At 40.8% G+C, this 23,716-nt stretch overlaps 1 protein-coding gene across 1 annotated transcript in view; it reads right to left on the bottom strand.

The window, feature by feature from the left end:
• Positions 1-6,035: 6,035 nt before the first annotated feature.
• The window catches only part of gfra3 (GDNF family receptor alpha 3), a 76,776-nt gene continuing 59,095 nt past the window's right edge, over positions 6,036-23,716 (bottom strand). Inside the window, exons 6-8 of the mRNA XM_012923400.3 lie at positions 20,885-21,019; positions 19,683-19,819; positions 6,036-6,525 (exon numbers count right to left, since the gene is read on the bottom strand). Coding sequence (XP_012778854.1) covers positions 6,304-6,525; positions 19,683-19,819; positions 20,885-21,019 — 494 coding nt within the window. The 3' untranslated portion in view covers positions 6,036-6,303. The remainder of the gene's footprint in view (positions 6,526-19,682; positions 19,820-20,884; positions 21,020-23,716) is intronic.

The following is a 23,716-nucleotide window of genomic DNA, read 5'->3' as shown; positions in this document are numbered from 1 at the left end:
CACAGGTCTCCTTGCCAGTGTGGACGTTGCTTAAGTAATGTGTTACTGAACTATATAGTAGCCAAATGACTATTTAAGCTAACTTAGAAAGAAATTAACCTTGCTAAGTTGTCAGGTCAGATGGATTTTTTTTCTGTTTTTTGTTGCTTGTCATTCTCTCCATGTGTTGGTTTAAATGTCATCTTTACATAAAAATGATTTGCTTCAGTCCATTCCCAGTATTTGATCTCAAGACACTGATTTTATATTAGCCAGCTTCTATATTACATTATATGTTAGATCTGATGTCTCACATGAAGAAATTTTAATTTTTTGAGTCTACATTTTGACTCACACATCTGAACCCACATCAAACAAAATTAATGGGCTGGTCTGTTTTTGACCCCCACAAAGGTTTCTATCAGTTCCCTCACCTGAACAATTACACTTCAAATAAGCCAGTTGTTTAAGGGAAACGTTTAAAGTGTTGAACAGCCTGGAGGCCGAAGACAAGGAAGGACCCCATCAGAGTTAACTGTAAAAACACCCCTTCTACATTAAACCTTTTGACCAAGGTAGCATTGACAACTTACAAAGGTTGCAGATTTGTTATATTCTCAGTGCTTAAGCTGTAAATTCGAAACAATGTTTGCTAAAAATCATCACATACAGGTAACAAATTCTGCGTCTTCTATAGTGATTTCAACTTAAGAACTTGCTGAGACTACACATGAAAAAAGGAAAATGTGCTGTGAATTGTTCATTTATATCACAGCAGATTCAGTTTAAGCAGAAAGCTGATGCTGGCCTGTTACTCATCTTGGAGAATAAACTCTTACTGAGCATATAAATTCTGAAATTCCAGCCTCAAATTTACACTGTCATTTTTCTTTATTTTAAATCTAACATGGTCAAACTTTTATTGAATGTTTTTGTCTAATCACCTGGGGAGCTTTTAATGTTTAATTAGGTAATTTTAGCATTTGTTAGGGTGTGGATGAATCCATATTTGAGTCAGAACAGTATATATACAGGGAGTGCAGAATTATTAGGCAAATGAGTATTTTGTCCACATCATCCTCTTCATGCATGTTGTCTTACTCCAAGCTGTATAGGCTCGAAAGCCTACTACCAATTGAGCATATTAGGTGATGTGCATCTCTGTAATGAGAAGGGGTGTGGTCTAATGACATCAACACCCTATATCAGGTGTGCATAATTATTAGGCAACGTCCTTTCCTTTGGCAAAATGGGTCAAAAGAAGGACTTGACAGGCTCAGAAAAGTCAAAAATAGTGAGATATCTTGCAGAGGGATGCAGCAGTCTCAAAACTGCAAAGCTTCTGAAGCGTGATCATGGAACAATCAAGCGTTTCATTCAAAATAGTCAACAGGGTCGCAAGAAGCGTGTGGAAAAACCAAGGCGCCAAATAACTGCCCATGAACTAACTCAACTCCCAGTCCTACTGCCAGTTTCTGGAAGACACCTTCTTCAAGCAGTGGTACAGGAAGAAGTCTGCATCCTTCAAAAAAAACATGATTTCCATGCAGGACAATGCTCCATCACACGCGTCCAAGTACTCCACAGCGTGGCTGGCAAGAAAGGGTATAAAAGAAGAAAAACTAATGACATGGCCTCCTTGTTCACCTGATCTGAACCCCATTGAGAACCTGTGGTCCATCATCAAATGTGAGATTTACAAGGAGGGAAAACAGTACACCTCTCTGAACAGTGTCTGGGAGGCTGTGGTTGCTGCTGCACGCAATGTTGATGGTGAACAGATCAAAACACTGACAGAATCCATGGATGGCAGGCTTTTGAGTGTCCTTGCAAAGAAAGGTGGCTATATTGGTCGCTGATTTGTTTTTGTTTTGTTTTTGAATGTCAGAAATGTAACTAAAACTAAAAACTACTTCCACAAACATTCAGCTTTGATATTAATGAGTTTTTTGGGTTCATTGAGAACATGGTTGTTGTTCAATAATAAAATTAGTCCTCAAAAATACAACTTGCCTAATAATTCTGCACTCCCTGTACAGCTGACGCAGCAGCTTCATGAGAAAGACTGACCAGGCTGTGAGTGTTTGAGAAGTTAATTAACAATAATCCCATCACTTTTCCTTATTAATTTAACTCTAACATACTTTATGATGGACTGTTTCTTACATTGCACTTTTCTATTCAAGCACGCCGTACAGCATGCCTCCTTCACCGACATGCATATAAGCACCTGTGTTTTCTATCTAATATTCATACAGAACATTTTGATTACTAGATGACAGAGATGTTTTACTCTATAAAAGGACACCTTGTGAACATTTCAGTGGTACAACGTGCCAAGTTGTCTTTATACTCTGCAGTGACACAGCAAACCTGTGTTAAAGCTTCATGAAAATGCATAACTGAGACAGTGACTGGGAGGATAAATGTTTTATTACTTTTAGTATCCACCAAACTGCAGGCCTGAAAACGTGAACCCAACATCATTAACAATAACGCTTCAAAAATGTCCAAAATGAGTGGCACATTGTCTTTGTCAAGCTTGTATATGTGTATGGCATCCTCTCCTGTGTTGCTGTTTTTATTGCCTTCTCACAGAACATCAGTAGTTGCTGTGCAGACCTCCTCAGTATTTAAAGATAAGAGCTTTACTCAGTCTCTTATCATATTTCACTGATTGACACATGCTTTGTCTAAGACCTTCATTAGGCCTTTGAGATTGTGTGTATGATTCCTAACAGTTGCATCTAACAGCAGTGCCTGAGGAAACGGAGAGGTTACAGTACCCCGCAGACCTGTCACCTCTCACTATGTCTGCCCTAAACCCTTCATTCTCTTTGTAGTCTGTTTCCTTGGCGACTTTACAAAACAAACCTCTTCCTCCTCCTCTTCTCTGTGTTTCCTTTAACATTCTGCAGAAGAAGAAAACAAGAAAAGCTCTTGTTTTCTGCTCTTGCATTACCCTTCTCCTGTTTACTTTATTATATAGAATTCTTGATTCCTGTCTTATTCTTTTCCCGCTTTATTCCAGTTGCTCTTTTCTTTCTTTTCTTATTTCTCTTTCCCTTCATTTCCTGTTGAGTCTTATTCTTTTGTCTGTCCTCAATTTTCCTTTATTCTCCTAGTTTATCCTTCTGATTTTTATCTCCCTACTTTTGGCTTTTTTACCCTACTTCATTTTTTTCCTTCCCCTCTTCCCCATTCCACGTCTCTCTTTTCAATTCCATCTTGCATCTTTCATGGACTTTATTCTTTGCTCTTCCTTCTCTGTGATTCTCTTTTAGTGTCCTTTTCTGTTTTTAATCCTTCCCTCTCCCTTTTTTCCTTCCTTCCTTTAGACTGTCTTTATCTCTTTTGTTTCCTCTTCCTTCCACTCCTCTTGTCTTCCCTTTTGCTGTTTCCTTTTTATCGCCTTTACTTCTTTGACGTCTATTCTTCTTCCTTGTTTTTTCTTTTCTTCAAACTTACTGTTTCTTTCATTACTTCTTCCTTCTGTTTTCTTTCTCTCATCTTGTCTCCATCTTCCCAACCATCTTTCCCCCTCTCCTTCCACTGTCTCCTTTCTTAGCTCTGCCCCATCAGTGGCGCCCCTGCAGATGGAAGCTAATTTTACATGTTCCACAAAAATAGGAAATGAGAGAGGAAAAAAGTCGTGTCAGCAAGAGATTTATAAGACACAGAAAATCGAGAGCTGGCAATTCTCTACCATGTTTGTGCTCCAGGGCCAGTGATTTAGCTATCACTGCCTGGTAGCAGTGATAGGACACACACACACACACACACACACAGCTCCTCCCCAGGAGGTCAGATGATAAAAAGATGGCCTTATTTCTCTAACATACATTTCTCTCTTTCCCACTCTCTTCATGTTTGTCCGTGTTCATGAACCTGTCAGGGAGCTTTTTGATTTGTTCTGCTGTTTTAGAGATCATATTGTTTCTGGTGTGTTGTTTTTATTAGCACTGCTTTATTCATATTACTGCCTGTGGCAGGGCAAAGGGGATGGAGCGATAAAGAAAGAGAGAGCTGCGTGGTCTTGATATATGGCAGGCAGCATGTGTGCAAATTGGGGGGGGACGTCTGTCCAAGCATCCAAGGCTGTGCTGATGAGGGTGGCAACATTACAGTGCAATTGTCAAAGTATAATGACAATTTTTGACAAAATGCAGTCCTTGCTTGATCCCTGCACTTGTATGCACAAACACACACATACTTGGCACTTGAACTGAGAGACAAGCGTGTAATTTATCATTCACTATGGCTGGAAAGCAGAGACAGTGGCAGAGCTACTGGGAAGGCTCCATTCATCACTGTGATAAAGTTTGACTTGTGAGTTGTATATGAAGACCTCTTTTCCCTTCAGTCATTGTCAGGATGACCCTTAGACAGGTAAGCCACAACCAGTGACACTAATCATTATTCATAAAGTTAAAAAACTAAACAAGTGACAACAACAAAACAGATGTTATCATGATAAAAATATAATTAATTGATTTATGACCTGCTGTAATTTAGAAGTAAATATTTTAGTAATATTTGTGTAGCATATTAAATTAATATTTTTAACAGTTTTCTTACATAAGGGGAGAACTATTAGAGCCCCTGTGAAGAGTATTTCCCAAGCACTGTTAAACCAAGCAAGGAATTTTTAACACAGCTGTTCAAAACATCCTCGTTTATTTTGGATGCTTACATTATTTTACTTTGGACACAGAAACAAAAGTATTTTACAAAATCATTTTTCAACATTTTTTGGTTTCTTTGTTTTTTACCAGGGACAAAATTATTAACCCTTCTGATGCTAATAGTCAGTTGTGTGTCCTTTTTGCTGGATAAGAGCCTGCAACCATTCCTTAGTAGTAGTTTTGAACTGATCTCACAAACATCTATGAGCAATCCCAACCCATTCTCCTTTGGCAGATCGCTTGGGGTCCTCCAGATTTGATGTTCTTCTGGTATGGACCTGGGCCTTAGGTCCACCCTATAGGAGTATCAATGGGATTCAGGTCAGGGCTTTGCACAGGCCAGTTTTGGGTCTTTGTTTTGTTGGAAGAATGAGATGATGTATGAACCAGTTCCCGTTTTACTGCTGACAGCTGGAAGTTTTCAGAATCTTCATAAATCCTTCTTTCTTCATAATTATTTCCACTGTCACAAAATTCCCCAGATCCAGAAGCACTGAAGCATTCCCACAGCAACATACTGCAGAGACTGTTCTTTGGGTTGTAAGCCACTCCCTTCTTTTTCCAAACATAAGCAGCGTCTCTCTGGGCACAATTCCAGCATGCATGATCTTTAGCATACGTCAGTCTTGCTTGTAACTGTGTGTTCTGTAGTAGTGAAGTTTTTCTTGGCCTCTAACCTTGCGCTCCATTCTTCTGCAGTGTTCTAGTGATTGTCTACTTTGAGACTACAATAAGTTGTTTTAGACGCATCTCTCACTAGTTTTCTTTCTAGAGTCTTTGAAATCTTTTGCTTAATTGACAGGCTTATTCTGTACCGTGTGGCTCTCTTTAAATTTCTTCATTACACTTTTCAGTACAGTTCTCAACACTGTCAAGCACTCAAAACTCTGCATATCCATCTCATGCTTTATGGGCATCAACAGTCTAAAGTGAATTGTTTTTTGGTTTTGGTATCATAATTTCTCAAGTGACAACTCTTGTTAAAGTACAACATATACATTTGCAGATAATCCTCAATATTAACTTGATTTTTTCCGGTAGTAATTATGTTATTATATGCAAAAAGAAATACTTTATGCTTTCTAAAGAAAACTAGTAAGGAATGCTATGTTGAAATTCCATTGCTCTGTTAAAAAAGCACTTGGGAAAATTTGGACAAAATGTTACATTTTATGAGGTGGGGGTGGAGTGGTGATTGTGGGCTAAGAATTTTGTTTGAGGCATTTTGGTATGTACTAAGTATGCCTTTTATATACCAGTTCAAAATATTGTCTAAACTTTACAATTGGGTGTGTACAAAAGGACGAAAAACCGCTGCCAGAAAGTATTTGCTGAGACTACAACAAGCCACTTTCAATTTTTCTCTAGACCGGTGATATGAACAGCTTTATTATGCGTATTAATAAATGCATTATATGAACACCCTACCACAACTGGGATTTCTGTGCTCGTCAGACCTTTTACCTTCAGTCACATTCAGAAAGAAAAAAGAGGCATGTTTAGGTTAGAGGGCAGAGCGTGGGGATCGAGGGGTTCTACAGACAAATGGCAAAGTCAATTTTTTCAATTTTGGAATTATAATTTTACAGCAATGAATCTAAAATAGTTGTGTGTATGTAATTTCTTTCCATCCTCTGTTTTACAGCCAGCTGAGGGAAAATGACAGGAGAAGAAGCAGGAGTAGCATGGCTTTAGATGGGCCAGTGGTCAGAGATGTGGACCCCCCAGTCCCAGAAGAGCCTAGGTTGGAGACAGTAGCCCTCTCTGAGTAGAGCGGGATGACATCAAACTGGCCACCATCTGCACCCTCCTGCTCATCTTCTGTTTGTGTCAATTCCTCCTCTTCCTTACTGTCCAACACCTGTCGGGGAACAAAGTGTGAGTGAAAGTTATTGTTGCATTTTTTCTGCTTGGACATTTTCACATTTCACAGTGTTGAAAACAGTGCCACTCTCTGGGTCCTGGTGAGGAGGGGAACGTGTCAAAGCTTTTATGTGTTCTCTTGAGGTACGAAAATAGAATTTGAAACTCAAGAACTGAATCTATATTAATTATTTAAGCTATTAGCACATGCCTAATTACATTGTGTGTTGTTCTGTTTTGTTTGAGCAGCGCCCTGAGTCATTGCAGTGATATGGGTGCTAGTGCTGCTGGTTAAATCTAAGACCTATGTAAAGTTGCTTTACTCATAATATGCCACGAGCCTTCAGATGAAACTGCTACTGATCCTGGCCTGTTGTATGTATTTATATATATCTGACTGGGATTGTTTGAGTCTTTTTTAACATTTGATTATCTAGTGTGAAAATCAGAAGCTCCAAATAGGGCTGAGATGTGCAGCAGGTATAAACTGAGAGAAATGAAGTGAGTTAAGGTTAGGGCTGTGCGATATGACCAAAATCTCATATCCTGATATAAGACATTTATCGTCCTGACAACGATATAAATCACAAAAATGTAACATTTTCTGTAAATTCTGTGAATCTCGGACAGCTCGACTTTCCTGACATGTATTGAGCTGGGCGTGCTGTAGTCGAGTGTTTTAACCGATGAATGAAACAATACATTTTAAGACATAAGTTGTAACGGCTGCCGTTTTCTTTGTGAGTATTTATTACACAGCGTGCTGCGGGGAAAAGCCTGTTCTAACGTTTGAGTCTAAGGTTTATTTTTTTAGCACCTGACGGCTCTTTTTGCTTCTCATCCCTAAACTCTCCGCATACTTTTTCACGTGATTCAGTTTATTTTGAAAAGCCTCAACAGGATCTTGAGCTTTATTGTGAAACGAGCCACGCAATGGTTTTACCATCATTGTTGCTAATGACAACACATAAAAACAGACACTTGTCCATCAGTAGTGTGGTGATATTAAACATAAGAGAAAGAGAGAACTTTAAGAAATGAATATAACCACCACAGTGACATCAAAACCATGAAAAAATATTGCTGTAAACAGTTTCAATTTCACGACACCACGAAACAAATGATAGCATGATAGGAAACGATAGATGTTTTTATATCGTCATCCGATATATATCGTTATATCGAACAGCTCTAGTTAAGGTGGGTGCTGTAATGCTTTGAGGATGCAAGACGGAATGAGCCGAGGAGCGACAAGATGTGATGAAATAAGACAAATAACATATTAGTGAGTAGAGGAAATGATGAAAGGACACAAAGAAAAAAGGAGGAGGAAAGGAAGAGGATTTGGGGGAAGAAGTAGGAAGGGGAAGACACAGAGCATGAATAAATTCATGCTAATAAAGCCTAAGCGATGCACTGCTTCCAACCAACACCTCAACTAATCTGTTCACTGGAAGAGAGACAGGCAAACACAGAGAGCGAGCGAGCAGAGGAGGACAACCAAGACAGAGAGAGAGAGAGTTGGAATCCCCTCTTGTCCACTGGCCCAGATTATCTCTGGCAGTAGATGCATGCTGGAAGCTAGAGAGCCACAGCCGTGGCAGATTGTGGCCTTTCCAAGGTTACATTAGGCAGGGCCACAATTGGCTTGGACCACATTTATTGGTCAGTGACGGACAAGAGCAGCCGGGAACCATGGTTCTCAAAAGATGTGTTCTCACCACATTTCAGAGAGTGTGTTTATGTGTGTGCATGTGTATGTGTGGGGTGGGTGGGGGAGGGTGTGTGCGTGTGTGTGTGTGTGTGTGTGTGTGTGTGTGTGTTTAGTGACAGAAATAGTGTGTCAGTAACAATCTGTCAGGACAAGGAAGGTAAACAGTGTTTGGTCAAATCTAAAAATAGACATAAATTAAAATGAAGCAGTAAGTAGGTAATGCAATCTGTGTAATTTCGTCTCAAACAGATGAAACCCATTTTACAAGCATATATTCTGACGGGGCGGCACTTTTTTTCTCACGGTTTGCACATGAGCACTGTGGATAGAAAAATGATGGGCGAGCAGCGTGTGCTGGCTCTGAGGTCAGTTACAATAAGTACTTTGTGTGGAAACAAAGCATTAGCGAGTAAATAAACGTCAGTGGTCCGCACTGTAGATTATTGTCCTCTTGGTCAACACCTTGGCCAACTGTGTGTGTGTGTGTGTGTGTGTGTGTTGGAGTGTGTGTGCTTCTGTGCGGATTATTTGTAGCAGTGGAGAATGCAAACATGGCGCACAGCCCAGGTCTTGTCTGAGGCCTTTAGTGCTTGGTTAGAAAGAAAGCAAATGTTTAGATGTCTGACTTCATGTATCACTTCTGGACCCAGAAATGGGATTTGTTATATCTGACTTTTCTCTGCTCGTTTTTTCCTGTGTTAGAAGATTTTCATTGTTTCCTATTGGACTTGGCTCCTCTCCTATTGAGTTATACCTACACAGAAGAAATAGGTGCGTTACATCTCATAAATAGCTCTTACAGATCACTCCAGCCTTTTAACAGTAACATACCTCCGGGGCTCACTGTTCAGGCCACTAAACTAAATCTAGAGCGGACCTGCTGGAACTGGTGTGGTAGATGACGCCTGCAGGGCTACTCGGGGCCACCAGTTTTTCATCAGTATAGGCAGGGTAGACATCCGGAGAATAGCGGCGGTTCCCTCAGTCCCCTGTTCCTCGCTTACATTCTAGCTCTGCACTGCTGACTGGGCCATACTCATTGGATCAGAGAATAGACTCTTTAAATAGAGAGCCAATCCAGATTAACTGTATTGGGTTTAGGGTAGTGTACAAAGTTTGAGTTGCCCCCAACGTGGTGTGAATGCTGGATAAAGTGTCATGTTCCTGAGCCTGGTGACTCAGTGTTTTGATTATTAATATTCGTTGTTTCAGTTAGTTTCTGGTTATATTTCAGTGATTTTTAGATCTCAGGTTTTGTTCTGTGTGTCACGTCAAATCAGTTCTGTTTTGTTGTCTGTTCTTTCCCGGTCTCTATATTTGTGTATCTCCTGTGTCTCCCCAGTCAGTTATGTCTCCGTGTCGTTGTTTGATAGTCTTGTCTCTGTTTCAGCCGTATCTCCTTGTCAAGTCTACGTCACCGTGCCTGTCTTGTGTTTCCTGTTTTACTTTGATAGTCTCATGTCCTTCGTTCAGTGTTTTCACTTTTGCTTCCCCTTTGTTTCATCATGTCAGATTAGGTTCATATGTGTCGCCCTCCATTACTCCCTTGTGTATTTAAGCCCTGTAATTTCGTTTGTCCATTGTTGTGTCGTTAACTACCTCTATGTCCTGTGTGTTATCTCTGTTCTCCTCAAGTCTCCTTGTAACTCCTAGCTTCTTTTTTTCCCATTTTCTATTTTATTAATTCTGTGTCCCTAGCTTCCTAGTTTCCTGTTTAGGTTTTGTTTTTCCATGTTTGAGATGTCTGAGTTGTTGCCACAAGCTGCCTCTCTCAGTTCACCCCTCTTGTGTTTCAAGTCCTGCATTTGGGTCCTACATCTTGCCTGCCACAGCATAAAAGAAACATTGGGTGAAAAGGCTTAGTAGTTGTAGAAAGTTCTTTAAGTGCTCATCAAGCCCTCATCAAGAAGCTGCAGAAGAACACCAGAACTGTGAATTGGGAAGCAGGCAGAAATAACAGGATTGGGGCAACTTGCATGAGCCCGAGGACGACTGCTGGAGTTCCAACAGCAGGCTAACATCAATGGGTGAACACAAACCAAATTACTTTTTGGTTTGTGTAATTGTGTAACCCCCTGACCGTGGCTCAGGGGGTTGGGAAGCGTATCTGTAACCGGAAAGTTGCCGGTTCGATCCCTGGGCTCTCTGTCCTGGTCGTTGTGTCCTTGGGCAAGACACTTCACCTACCGCCTACTGGTGATGGCCAGAGGGGCCGATGGCGCGATATGGCAGCCTCGCTTCTGTCAGTCTGCCCCAGGGCAGCTGTGGCTACAACTGTAGCTGCCTCCACCAGTGTGTGAATGTGAGAGTGAATGAATAGTGGCATTGTAAAGCGCTTTGGGTGCCTTGAAAAGCGCTATATAAATCCAATCCATTATTATTTACTTGAACTACAAATGGCACTTGACAGAAAAAGCCTAGATGATGAACAGCTTTAATGTTTTCCCTGAAAGAGTTTAGTTTAATATGTTCCAGTTTACCAAACTGTTTGAAATGTTTGATTTGAGTAGAGATGCACCTGAGTGTGTAAGTGGGTGTGAGTATATATGTATATGCACACAGTACTATTATATTTTTCATGTAATTGCTAGGCTTAATTATTGTAAATAAATGTTGGTACTCTTAAACCAGGGAAAGTGTTATAGGAAGCCTTGATCTGTGGGTAAAAGGCAGTCGTCCTCCCTGCCTTACCTGGGCAAAGCATCCTTCTCTCCTAATCTGTTCACCTGCTGCTCATCTTTAATCAACTGTAATACTTAAGGACCAGTGCAGCCATCCAGACCAGTGCGGCCATCCAGACTCCGGGATATTATTTTAGAATGGTAAACGGTAAACATGACTCCCCGAGTTGTCACCCCGTGTTCTCCCGATTTGACTCAACTTCCTAGGGTCTATCACGACAGTCTTCAGCAAGGAGATGGCTCCTTCACTACCTCCCTACAGGCTATAAGACAGCTGCACAGGCCTTGTCCTGAGCTCCATTACCTACCAGCAAATTATACAATCTCTCCCGCCCTGAGAGGGAGTCTATGGAGAAATACATTATGGATTCCCTCACCGCTGGGATAATTTGACCATCTGCCTCCCACATAAGGGCTGGGTTGTTTTTTGTGGCCGAGAAAGATAAGACCCTCACTGAGTACCGTGGACTTAATCAGATCACAGTGAAAATTAAATATCCTCTTCACCCCAGTAATTCTGTCTTCAAACTCCTCCAGGGGGCCTCCGTCTTCACTAAACTGAACCTACGAAATCCTTACCATGTGGTTCGAATTCGTGAGGGAGATGAATGGAAAATGGCATTTAATACACGCCTCGGTCACTTCAAGTCTTTAGTGATGCCGTCCGGCCTTACTAATGCCCCAGCTGTCTTCCAGGCACTTATCAATGATGTACTCCGGGATTTCTTAAACTTGTTTGTTTATTTAGAAGAAATTCTTATTTTTTCTAAGAGTATGGGGGAGCACCAGGTCCATGTGCATCAAGTTTTGCATCGGCTCCTTGAGAACAGATTGTATGTGAAAGCAGAAAAATGTGAGTTTCATGTAACTACAGTATCTTTCCTTGGCTTCGTGTTTCAGGATGAAGACTTATCTGGAAAGAGTAAAAACCATGGCGGATTGGCCCACTCACACCACCTGAAAGCAGCTTCAGTGATTCTTGGTGTTTGCTAATGAGGGAGCCAAACATCCATTTGTTGTACTGACTGACCATAAGAATACACTAACCTCCTCAGCCACTGGTATTTCCCCTGTTGAGGTTGCTTTTGGCTATGAACCACCCCTGATCCCAGCCTTGGAGAAGTACCAGTTCTCTCGGTCCACCAACGTCTATGTTCTGAGTTACCCTTAGTTTCCTTTTGCACATATTTAAGCAATCATTATTTTCCTCAGTTTTGTGTTAAAGTGAAAAAAGTATCACAAAGTTTATTCTGCATCTCGCTGTCTTGCCGAAGTCCCACACTTGAGTCAAACTAAGTAAGCTGCAAAACACGACAGAAAGAGAGATATCTTAAGGGAGTCATGAGTTTTAGCTGGTGACAAAAATACCTATACATGTTGATGGGGGAAGGTAATGATGAATTAACCCACAAAGGGTTGGGAATCAACACCAGAGTGGCGTCCCCTCTTTACGAGAGGTGTCCCAGCTCAAAGCATGAAGGGGCCAGCACTTGACAGGTGTGTAGCTGACCTGTCTGGGTGGAAGTCAGCAGTTCTAAATACACTTCTTTGTTATTTAAATATGTCTCACTAAAGCTCTTCTGCCAACCGTGGCATTTAACCATTGTGAACATAAAACAAAGGAAATGTTAGAATTATGTTCCTTAATGTAAATGTTCTGGGAATTCCAGTGAAAAGATCTAGAATAATTACCAAACGTAAAAAGGAAAAGGCACAGATGGAGAAACCCATCTGTTGATTGTGGAAGATGAAAAACCCAAAAGATTTGTCTTCAATAATACTTTTTGTTGTTCACATAGAAATTCACGTAAAAGAGGAGAAGCAATATTAATCTCTAATACTATTCATTTTGTGTGTGGAAAGGAAATTAAACACGATGAAGGCAGATACTTCATAGTTAAAGGACTGATGGACCAAACATTGTTACACTGGTGAACGTGTATGCACCACCTGAAAGTGGACAGAATCTTTTAAATCTCTGTTTGACGCTGTATCAGTGGAAAATGAAGGAATCTGTATATGTGGGGGATCTGAACGTAATAATGAATAGTAATATGGACACAACTAGCTACAGGAACCTGTTGCTAAATTAATTAGAAATGTGTGGTGATGGTCGTGGTCCCTGTGGCTGTCCGGCTCACTCTGCAAGGCTTCGTGTGTTTTCGCTTTCGTTTTTGCTCACGCTCTCTCTACCTCTGCCTGGGCAGAGCTCACCACGGGCTCTCGCCTTTGGCCCACGCACCTGCAGGCAATTACACACCTGAGGCTCATTATCCAGCAGTTTCCTGGCCACTACTTAAGGTGGTGGCTCAGAGTTTCTCGTCGCTGGACTGTTGTAAAGACTCACGTTAGTGTAACCCTGGGTTTTATCAGCGGATGAGCTTGCTAACCTCTTTTATACTACATGCGCTGACATCCTTAACTCTGTGGCACCTCTGAGGATTAAACGTGCCAAATCCTCACAACCCTGGCTAAATGATACTACTCGCGCCCTCAGGCGTGAATGTCGTCGTGCTGAAAGAAAATGGAGGAAAGACAAACTCCACGTCTCTCTGGACATCCTCCATAATTGTCTATCTAAGTATCAAAAGTCTGTTAAAGCTGCCAAATCTGCCTTTTTGTCTAGCATTATTATGACTAATAGCCACAACCCCCGAGCACTTTTTAATACTTTTAACTCTGTGGTAAACCCTTGCACTACCACTTATAGGGATGCTTCCCCTGCTCTTTGTGATAAATTCTTAAAGTATTTCTCTGATAAAATCTCAGCTCTAAGGGCTTCTCATCCATCTCATCCATCATCAGTTTTAGACCCAGTTCCAGCCTCTGAATGCTTGACTGTCTTTCAACAGTTTGACCCAGTGTCTTATTCTGCTTTAAAAGATATAATTGATCATCTCAAAATCTCTGGTTCCCCGCACGATATTCTTCCTTCTCGTTTCTTTAAGGAAGCTTTACATGTTATTGGTCCTTGTATCTTATCTCTGCTGAATGCATCATTGTCATCAGGTTGTGTACCATCTGTCTTTAAGCATGCTGTTGTGCAACCTATTATGAAAAAGAAAAATCTTGACCCTAATGCTCTCACTAACTACAGGCCGATCTCCAAACTCCCTTTTATTTCCAAAATATTGGAAAAGGTAGTTCTAAAACAACTTCAGGCCTTTTTAGATGCAAATGGTATTAATGACAAGTTTCAGTCTGGTTTGAAACCTCGCCCCAGCACAGAGACAGCCTTACTTAGAGTTTTTAATGATCTTCTTTTAACTGTTGACTCTGGATATTCTGTGGTCGTAGTTTTACTTGACTTGTCTGCTGCTTTGACACGGTTAACCACAACATTCTTCTATCAAGATTGGAACATGTTGTTGGTCTCAAAGGTTTTATCTTGGTTTAAATCCTACCTCTCAGAGAGGTCGTTCTCTGTTGCTATGGGGCAACACTCCTCGGCTTCCACCCCTATTTATTGTGGTGTGCCTCAAGGGTCCGTGCTCGGTCCTGCTCTTTTCTCTTTGTACATGTTGCCCTTGGGATTCATTTTTAGTAAATACAACATCTCCTTTCACTGTTATGCCGATGATATCCAGATTTATTCACCTCTGAAATCCGATGTGACTGCTTCTTTGCAACCTCTGTTCAACTGTTTGCATGAAGTTAAAATTTGGTTATCACATAATTTTCTTACATTGAACAAGAATAAGACCGAAATCATAGTCTTTGGTAGTCACACTCCGCTAGACCAGTTAGCTGATGCCCTAGGCCCTCTCGCTAGCCATCTCTCGCCCACTGTAAGAAACCTCGGAGTGTTCCTGGATGGCTCTTTTAAACTCGAGAAACAGGTGTCCACTGTGGTAAAAAACAGCTTTTACCAGTTGCGTCAGATTTCCAAAGCAAAGCCGTTCCTTCCTTTAAAGGACCTTGAAACGCTTATCCACACATTTATTACATCCAGATTGGACTACTGTAACTCCCTCTACTCGGGCCTCCAACACTCCTCTCTTTGCCGGCTCCAGTTAATTCAAAATGCAGCTGCGCGTCTTTTAACAGGTACAAGAATTCATGAACACATAACTCCAATTTTAGCCAAATTACATTGGCTCCCTGTTAAATATCGTATAGATTTTAAAATGCTTTTGTTCACTTTTAATATTTTGAATAATTTAGCGCCCAGTTATCTTTCTGATTTACTCCATTCATACAATCCCAACAGAGCACTTAGATCGTCCAATCACAGGCTCCTAGCACAACCTAGGACTCGAATGAAGTCGAGAGGCGACCGGGCCTTTGCATCCGTGGCACCCAGACTCTGGAATAACCTCCCCGTTCATATTCGCACTGCCGAGTCGATCCAGTCTTTTAAATCACGTCTTAGAACTTATTTTTTTACTTTGGTTTTTGATTCTGTCTAGTTGGCTGTTTTAGCTTGTTGTGTTGTTACCTATTGTTTGTTGTCCTCTTTTATTGTTTGTTTTAACTGTCTCATGTTTTTATTGACTGAGAAGCACTATGGTCAACACTGTTGTTTTAATATGTGCTATATAAATAAATTTTGATTTGATTTGACTTTCTCTTGTGTTTTCCAAGCGTTATTTAGTGTTGATTCTACTTCGTCTGTCTGTAAACAGATTTCCCTAGACCTGTCTCTTGGGCATTTCCTTTATTCCCTGGAGTATTTCCCTGGCAGTGTGGCGAGTGTTGCATGGAGCGTGTTGGAGTACGTGAGCAGAGCAAGAGTGCAGAGCCCCCTTTCCTCCCTACCCTCGGATCCCCGGAGTCCCAATTCACTCCCAACACTTTGTATATAGTTCATTTGGTGTTTGTAAATAAAACACTCCATCCATCTGCTTCTGCTTATCCTTTTCAGCGTCGCGAGCTGTCATATGGCAAGAGGCAGGGTACAGCCTGGACATGTCGCCAGTCTGTGGCAGGGCTAACACAGAGAGACAGACAAACATTCACAATCAAACCAATGGGCAATTTAGAGTTTCCAGTTAACCTGTCCCCACTAACTGCATGTCTTTGGACTGTGAGAGGAAGCCGGAGTACCCGGCGAGAACCCACGCAAACACGGGGAGAACATGCAAACTCCACACAGAACAGATGGTGGAATTGAACTCAGGAATTGTTGTGCAGCAACAGTGCCAACCACCGTGCCACCGTGCTGCTTAAAAACAAGAGACTGTTAAGTTGAATCTTTCCGTCTACACTGGAGTGCGTTCAGTCAGCATGACAGGAAGAAATGATTTATCGATGGGTGGAGAAATTGCCACCCTCTCCAAAAGAATTACACCCACTACTTAGTAACCCCTTCTGTTAATTCTAGAATAGACTACTTTTTTACACAAAGACAGAATAGGGATAAAATTCGAGAGTGCGTCATCGGGGTATCGGATGATTCAAATCATAGTACCATGTGCTTAAAGCTTAGGTTGAAAAGTGCAAACAGAAATACAATTTGGAGGGTTGATGTCAGAATATTGAACAATCCAGAGATATTTAAAGAAATCAAGGGGGAGATAAAACAATATGTAGAAGAAAATGATGATGATGATAAATTAGGACCAAAAGCCACAAAACTACTGGCAATTAACAACATTAACAACACCACATTATCAACTTCGACACAAATCTAAAGAAGAAAAAAATAACTGGACTGTTGCTCACTGACTCAATGTCCTCTTTTCCAATGAGAGCAAATTTTGCATCTCATTTGTAAACCAAGGTCTCAGAGTCTGGAGGAAGAATGGAGAGGCGCATAATCCAAGACACTTGAAGTCCAGTTTCCACAGTCTGTGCTGATTTGGGGAGTCATGTCATCTGCTGGTGTTGGTCGACTGTGCTTTATTAAGTCCAGAGTCAACACAGCCGTCTACCAGCACATTTTGGAGCACTTCATGTTTCCTTCTGTAGACAAGCTTTATGGAGATGCAGACTTTTATAGCAGGACTTGGCACCTGCCCACACCGCCAAAAGTACCAAAACCTGGTTCAGTGACCACGGGATTACTGTGCTTGATTGGCCAGCAAACTCTCCTGACCTGAGCCCCATAAAGAATCTATGGGGCATTGCCAAGAGGAAGAGGCGAGACATGAGACCGAACAGAAGTGCTGAAGGCCGCTATCGAAGTATCCTGGTCTTCCATAACACCTCAGCAGTGCCACAGGCTGATAGCATCCATGCCACGCTGCATTGAGGCAGTAATTCATGCAAAAGGGGCCCAAACCAAGTACTGAGTACATATGCATGATTGCACTTTTCAGAGGTCCGACATTTAACATCGTTGTTTTATTGATTTCATGTAATATTGTAATTTTCTGAGCTTTTGAAGTTGAGGTTTACAAAAGCTGTAAGCCATGATGAACAAAATTATAACAAATAAAGGGTTGAAATATCTAGTGTTGCATGTAATGAGTCTATATCATATATTAGTTTCACCTTTTAAGTTGAAATAAATGGACTTTTGCATGATATTCTCAATTTTTCAAGTTTCACCTGTAATAGGGAAGGGAGTCGAGAACCGGTTCCAGCAGCCCAATTCTCCGGCATTGTTAGTCTGCCTGGGTATCAGTCCCACTTATCAGTTCTCGCACGCTCGCTACAAACAGCTGATTTCAGTTTGTGTGCTGGAGGAGGAAAATAGTGGAGCACTATCCAGCGAGGATATGGACATTACTTTTATTTTTATTGCACAAAAGAATGAAAGTGCGCTGGTAAAGTGGAGACTGCTCCAGGTCAGGAACAACTGCATTATGCTATTAATGCAACTTCACAAGCTCTTCGCAAACACTGGCACAGACAGCATGCTAACGCTAAGCTAGCCAAGAATGCAGAGTAAACGCAGACCCCAAACCCAGCATCGTGACAAAGTGCTGAACTTCAACAGGTAACATGCTGATGAGGAGTCAGGCCGCAGCCTCCTGCCTGTTCATGTTTCTAAAGCAGAATCACCGTGACTATCACTCTAAAGTGTCTTTGTGCTGGTTTCCATCTTTCCTGTGTGCTGTCGGCTTTGTGTTCATATCTAAATACTAAGTGAAAAATCCTGAGTGTCCTCAATAGTGTGTTTCAGATAATTTTACAGAGTAACATGAGAGTAACATAACGAGTAGTATAACGAATGTCTTTTTTCGGGGTGTAATTAAGTAACGTACTGCAAGAAAAGTGAAAAGTTTTAAGACATGTATTCTGTGTAATATGTGTAATATGTGCAATTACTTTCTTGAGTAATGACCACACTGACCATAACAAAGAGGGGAAACACCTCCAACGTGCACAAACATTTGACCACACAGCATGTAATTAATTTGCATGAATGTAATGTCTTTGATATGCTGCTTAGGGATGGTGGTGACTCTCAAAGTGGAGTCAATGAGAATCGATAAGGAATCAAATCAATAATTGATATCGATAATGGAATTGGAATTACTAAAGTCTTATCAGTTTCCATCCCTATATATTAAACCACTGGCTCAGATGATTAGGCAAGATAACTCAGGGATCAAAATCAATAACCAAGTACTATTAGTTTATTCACAGACAATATCATGATATGTTTAACAGACCCAGTTAATTCCTTTTTTAAATTAAGGCAAGCATTAAACACATTAGGAAAATACTCAGGTTACAAGATAAATATTAAAAAGATTCAACTTCTATTATTCAATTGTATCCAAGACCAAAAGCTCCAAGAATTGAAAATAAACTGGAATGCAAACAAACAATATCTAAGTTTTTAGTTATAAACATAACTGAAAACTTAGCGTCCTTATACCAACTACGTTTCAATTGACTCAGACATACAAAAAGATCTTGATAGGTGGAATACATATCCTGTGAATCTAGCAGCACAATTATTATATTTATGTTTAACCATGCCAAGCACCACAAGCACATTTTCATAGATGGGATAAATTTCTAGATTTATTTGGGAAGGAAGGAAACCCAGGATTCATTACAACATCACTGCTAACTAAGACTGAAGGAGGGATGGCTCTTCCCTATTTAAAAAACTATTTTGATGCAGCTCAGTTACACATTCTGGTATATTAATGTAATACAGAATACACCAAATAGAAATAGAGACCTCCATATTCAATTTTCCAATCCAAAGAAGTATTGGGGAGAGTAAGATCAAAGTTTCAATAGAAGAAAATTCTAATCCTATAGTCAGATTTACTCTAGAAAAATGGTACACGGTAGTAAAACTTCTAAAGCTGGAAATGGATTTATTACTATTAAAATGGATATTATACGACAACACATTCATACCAGGAAAATTAGACTCCAGCTTAAATGGTTGGCACTAAAGGGGATTACAGCACAATTACTCATAAGCTTCCAATATCTCAAAGACACATTTGACCTCATGAGCCAAGATTTCTATAGATATCTAAATATATTTATATATAGATACGTGTGAGAGTATTATTTGAGATACAAGTGGCACAACAGTGTAGCTCACCCATTTTGAGGACCCCCATGATGGTTTTTCTTGTGCTAAATTGAAAGATTTAATAAATACTGAAAGGATATTAGCTTGATTTTTACAGGCCAATAGTTTTAAACCAGTAAAAATGGAGGACTAACACAATAACTGAGGTATAAAAGCCCAGCAACAGAGATAACCACATAATAAATAAAAGCGTGACAGTGATTTGATGGGCTTAGACCAAAGATAGCAAGAAGGCTTTAGGATAAGTCTGAAAGGTAATTTAAAATGTGGCAGCAGTGATGAGCGGTGATGAGCTTTAGCGTACTCACAATGTTGTTGTGCTCAGGCAGGTGGTTATTCTTCAGCAGCTCATCCTTCTGAACCAGCGGGGAGGGTCTAGGCGCAGGAGGTTGGGTGATGTCTGCAGGCAGCAAGCCGAGGCTCCCCATCCAGCTGATGGAGTTACCTGCTTGGAGAAACAAGCACATCACTCCCTCTGTTTGTGTGTGTGTGTGTGCGCGTGCACAGGTCTGCAACACTCCATCTGTGTAGGCATGAAAAAACATCTATTTGGCAGCTTTATTGTTAGAGCAGTTGGCAGATAGATAAATTACAATGATTTAAGGACAATACATTGATTTATAGATCCAGGCTTTAGTGTTTAGATGTTTATGGCCATTGTGTATGGACACCATTATTGAGAGTTCTTGTGATTGAATGACAGCTGAAGGGGCTTTTCACACCCTACAAACCTGCAGAGACAATCTGTAAAACTCTCCTGACTGCTAAGGTTGCAGCATGTAGCTGCCTTTTTAAAAAAGGTAGCGCTCAGTTCATGCTGAGTAAGCCACTGCTGGAGACAACCACCCAGACTGATCCAGCAGACAGTGTCACAGTCATTTTTCCCTTTATTTCCTTTGATCTGAATCTTGATATATCTTTGATAGTAACACACATTAATGCTGTTTTCACAATTCCTCAGATGCATTATTTAAAGCAGACATTATCAAAATAAATTGTGTGTCAAGTCTTTAAAGTGTGTCTATTTTCAAACCATCCCAGAAATATAAACACTTGCATGATTTAGTGTAAAAGACATCTGCATTTGCATGCAGAGCATCATGGGACACCATTAAACCATAAGCTGTTACTTTTTATATATTTTTAGGCTACATTAGAAAAATTGGCTGCAAAGTGTAGCTTATGCTACCTCATGAGGAAATGTTTTTAAAGTAAGATTCATCAAAGCAGTCGTTTTCTTTCTGACAAGTAGGTATGCATTGGACTGGCCTAGTTTTCATTCATTTATTTGATAAACAGCATTTTTTGCTGTTGCATTTTCATTTTATTTCATGTAAAATATTTAATTTATGTATCATGGCTGTCAAACATTTTAAAAACAAAAATTAAAGAATTATATTGTAAACAGTTTAGACGAGGGGTAACAAACAAGTTAGTCAAACTTGTTACATCCTGCTATTTGGAATGAAAAATGACTGCTGTATATGAAACGTATGTACTGTAGACTCACGCAGGCAGCTGTTGTGGGTGAAGATGCGCTGCAGTTTCAGACATTCCTGCCACTGGTTGCCACTGCCTTCACAGTTGCACCACAGCGACACATCTGCAGAGCTGTTACTGATGTAGTTGGGCGTCATGATGGTACCTGTGGTTTTAAAAGGTCAAGGTGTTGTCACAGAAACTTCGCTGTGGGCAGATCAAAGGTTCTGGATTTTACATTTTAATGATTATCAATCTTTGAGACTATGTTCTAAGATACTTCATGCATTTATTGGCTTCTACATAAAGTTTTACTTAGAACGATTGAGCACGAAATTGAAACTGGTTTTGTCTTCTGCAGAACAACATAACAACCACTTAATGACCTTCATTTAAAGGACCAAGGGATATTGAAGTTCTGCAGATCCTAGAGTTTTCTGGCACTACCTTGTCAATTTTTAAGCCACAATTTTGCATTTTGGAAGTTAGCTAGCACTTTAACAGGCAGTAAAAAACAACTCAGTGCAAAACACACACACAAAGAACATTTCAACATGTGATACATTACTTTCCATTTGTTCTGATAGATATCTTAATACATTTAATATCAACATTTTTGGAGCCCTCGTGTAAGTTACTTAACAGGCAAATATAAACTACTTTGGAATAGAACATGGATAGAAATAACAGAAGCTAGTATCCATCCCTCAGTTTAGAATACAATAAGGTTTTCACTACAGACACGTGAACAAATATTGTAAAACGTGTCTACGATTCAGATGTAGTTTTCTGGGATCATGTTAAAACTGGCACAATACTGTAAGATTAATAACAAATGTAACTTATTTGATACTGCTCTTTCGATGTATATCTTCTTTTTAAAGGAAACCAATCTGTAAGTGTGGGTTTGTACCGCTGGCAGGCTAGCTCGGTTTGTGCCATGAGACTTTGAGAACGATCATAAACTAGTGTCTGTTCAAGCCAGCATGGCCATAGTACTGATGTGTCAGAAAAGGATTAAAGAGTGAGCTCTTTGTATGTGTTTGTGCCTGGGACTGCTGTTTATGTAGAATCATGGCCTTATTTCTCTGATTAGAAAGAACAAAACCTACTGAACAGGAAGCCAAGGTCATAACTTAGGCTTACTGAGAGAGAAAGAATGTGAATGCTTAGTTTGGAGGGAGGCCGAAGCTATAAGAATGTGAGAAACAGTCAGACACTGTATTGTATGGAATATTGATTAAAGAGATTGTTGATTGAGCATTAAATGCCGAGTGTTGTTCTTCCTTCAGTCCAAAGATGAAAGAGTTGGGGTATTTAACAACATGCACATTTGTGACGTTGTGCTACTAATCAGCATAATAACCAAACCCCTAAAAGTGATGATGAGACCCGGAAACCGAACTTTCAAGCAACGGTGAGTACACTAGCGTAGATAACACCAGGTTGTGTGATAATTTGTGCTGTAAGAACATCTCTGCCCCCATCAAGCTCGCCCAAATCACCAGAACACAAACATCATAACAAAGCCCAGGAGAACCAGATTGGTTGCAACCAATAGCAACGACGAGGAAGCTGACAACACCATTGTACTACGTGAGAAACATGCATGACAGCCTGCGCCAGTGTCCAATTTAAATATGTAAAATGCTTCAACTTTAATGGTCCCAGATTTTCATCTCTGCTTTTTGCAGATGATGTGGTTATGTTGTCTTTATCTGGGGGTGACCTCCAGCTCACACTGGAGCAGTTTGCAGCCAAGTTTGAAGCAGCGGGAATGTGAATCAGGACCTCCAAATCTGAAGCCATGGTCCTCAGCTAGAAAAGGATGAAGATCCCACTTTGGATTGGGGACAGGTTGGCGCCCCAGTTGGAGGAGCTTAGGTATCTCGGGGTCACATGTGACGGAATATGGTGGCAACAGATTGACAGACGGGTTGAGAAGTGATGGGGACACTGTACTACTCTGTTGTGGTGAAGAGAGAGCTTACTGTAAAAGCGAAGATCTCGATTTACCGATCAATCTACGCCATCAACCTCACCTATGGTCACAAGCTTATGGTAGTGACTGAAAGAATGAGATTGCAGCAGATGAGGTTTCTAAGGGTGGCTGGTTAGAGTGAGGAGTTGAGACATTTGAGAGGGGCTCAGGGTAGAGCTGCTATTCCTCCGTATCGAAAGGAGCCAGTTGATGTGGTTTGGGCATCTGACAAAGATGCCTACAAGGTGCCTCCTGGATGTGGTGTTCTGGGCATGTCCCACTGGAAGGAGGCCCATGGGAAGACCTAGAACATGCTGGAGAGATTACATGTCTCAGCTGGGATGGGACGGCCTTGATGCTTCCCCCGGATAAGCTGAAGAAGGTGGCTGTGGAGAGGGAGGTCTAAGCTTCTGTGCAGCTGCTGCCCTGTGATCCGGCATGGATAAGCAAGTAAATAGGGACAGGGATAGCTCAGTAGGTAAAGTGGTCGCCCCATGATCGGAAGGTCGGCGGTTCGAATCCACTTAACGGCTACCCTGAGGTACCCCTGAGCAAGGTACCGTCCCTACACACTGCTCCCCGGGCGCCTGCTTAGTGGGCTGCCCACTGCTTCACTGAGTGAATGGGTCAAATGCAGAGAAAAACAAGTAATTTCCCCATGGGGATCAATAAAGTATCCATTATTATTATTATTATTATTATTATTATTATTAAATAAATGTCTGTAAATTTTAATGTTTCAAACACTATTGATGAGATAGATTACAACATCAAGAGAGGGACTGTAGAATGCACATGTTTTTAAAGTGTCGGATGGGACAGGTTAAAACACTCACACTCAGACTCGTTACCTTTTCTTTTTCCTCTTTTTCATTGTTTTGT

Source organism: Maylandia zebra, linkage group LG2, assembly GCF_041146795.1.
Source record: "Maylandia zebra isolate NMK-2024a linkage group LG2, Mzebra_GT3a, whole genome shotgun sequence".
NCBI lineage: Eukaryota > Metazoa > Chordata > Actinopteri > Cichliformes > Cichlidae > Maylandia > Maylandia zebra.
The sequence above is the reverse complement of the archived record's forward strand: the minus strand, read 5'-3'. Positions and strand labels throughout refer to the sequence as shown.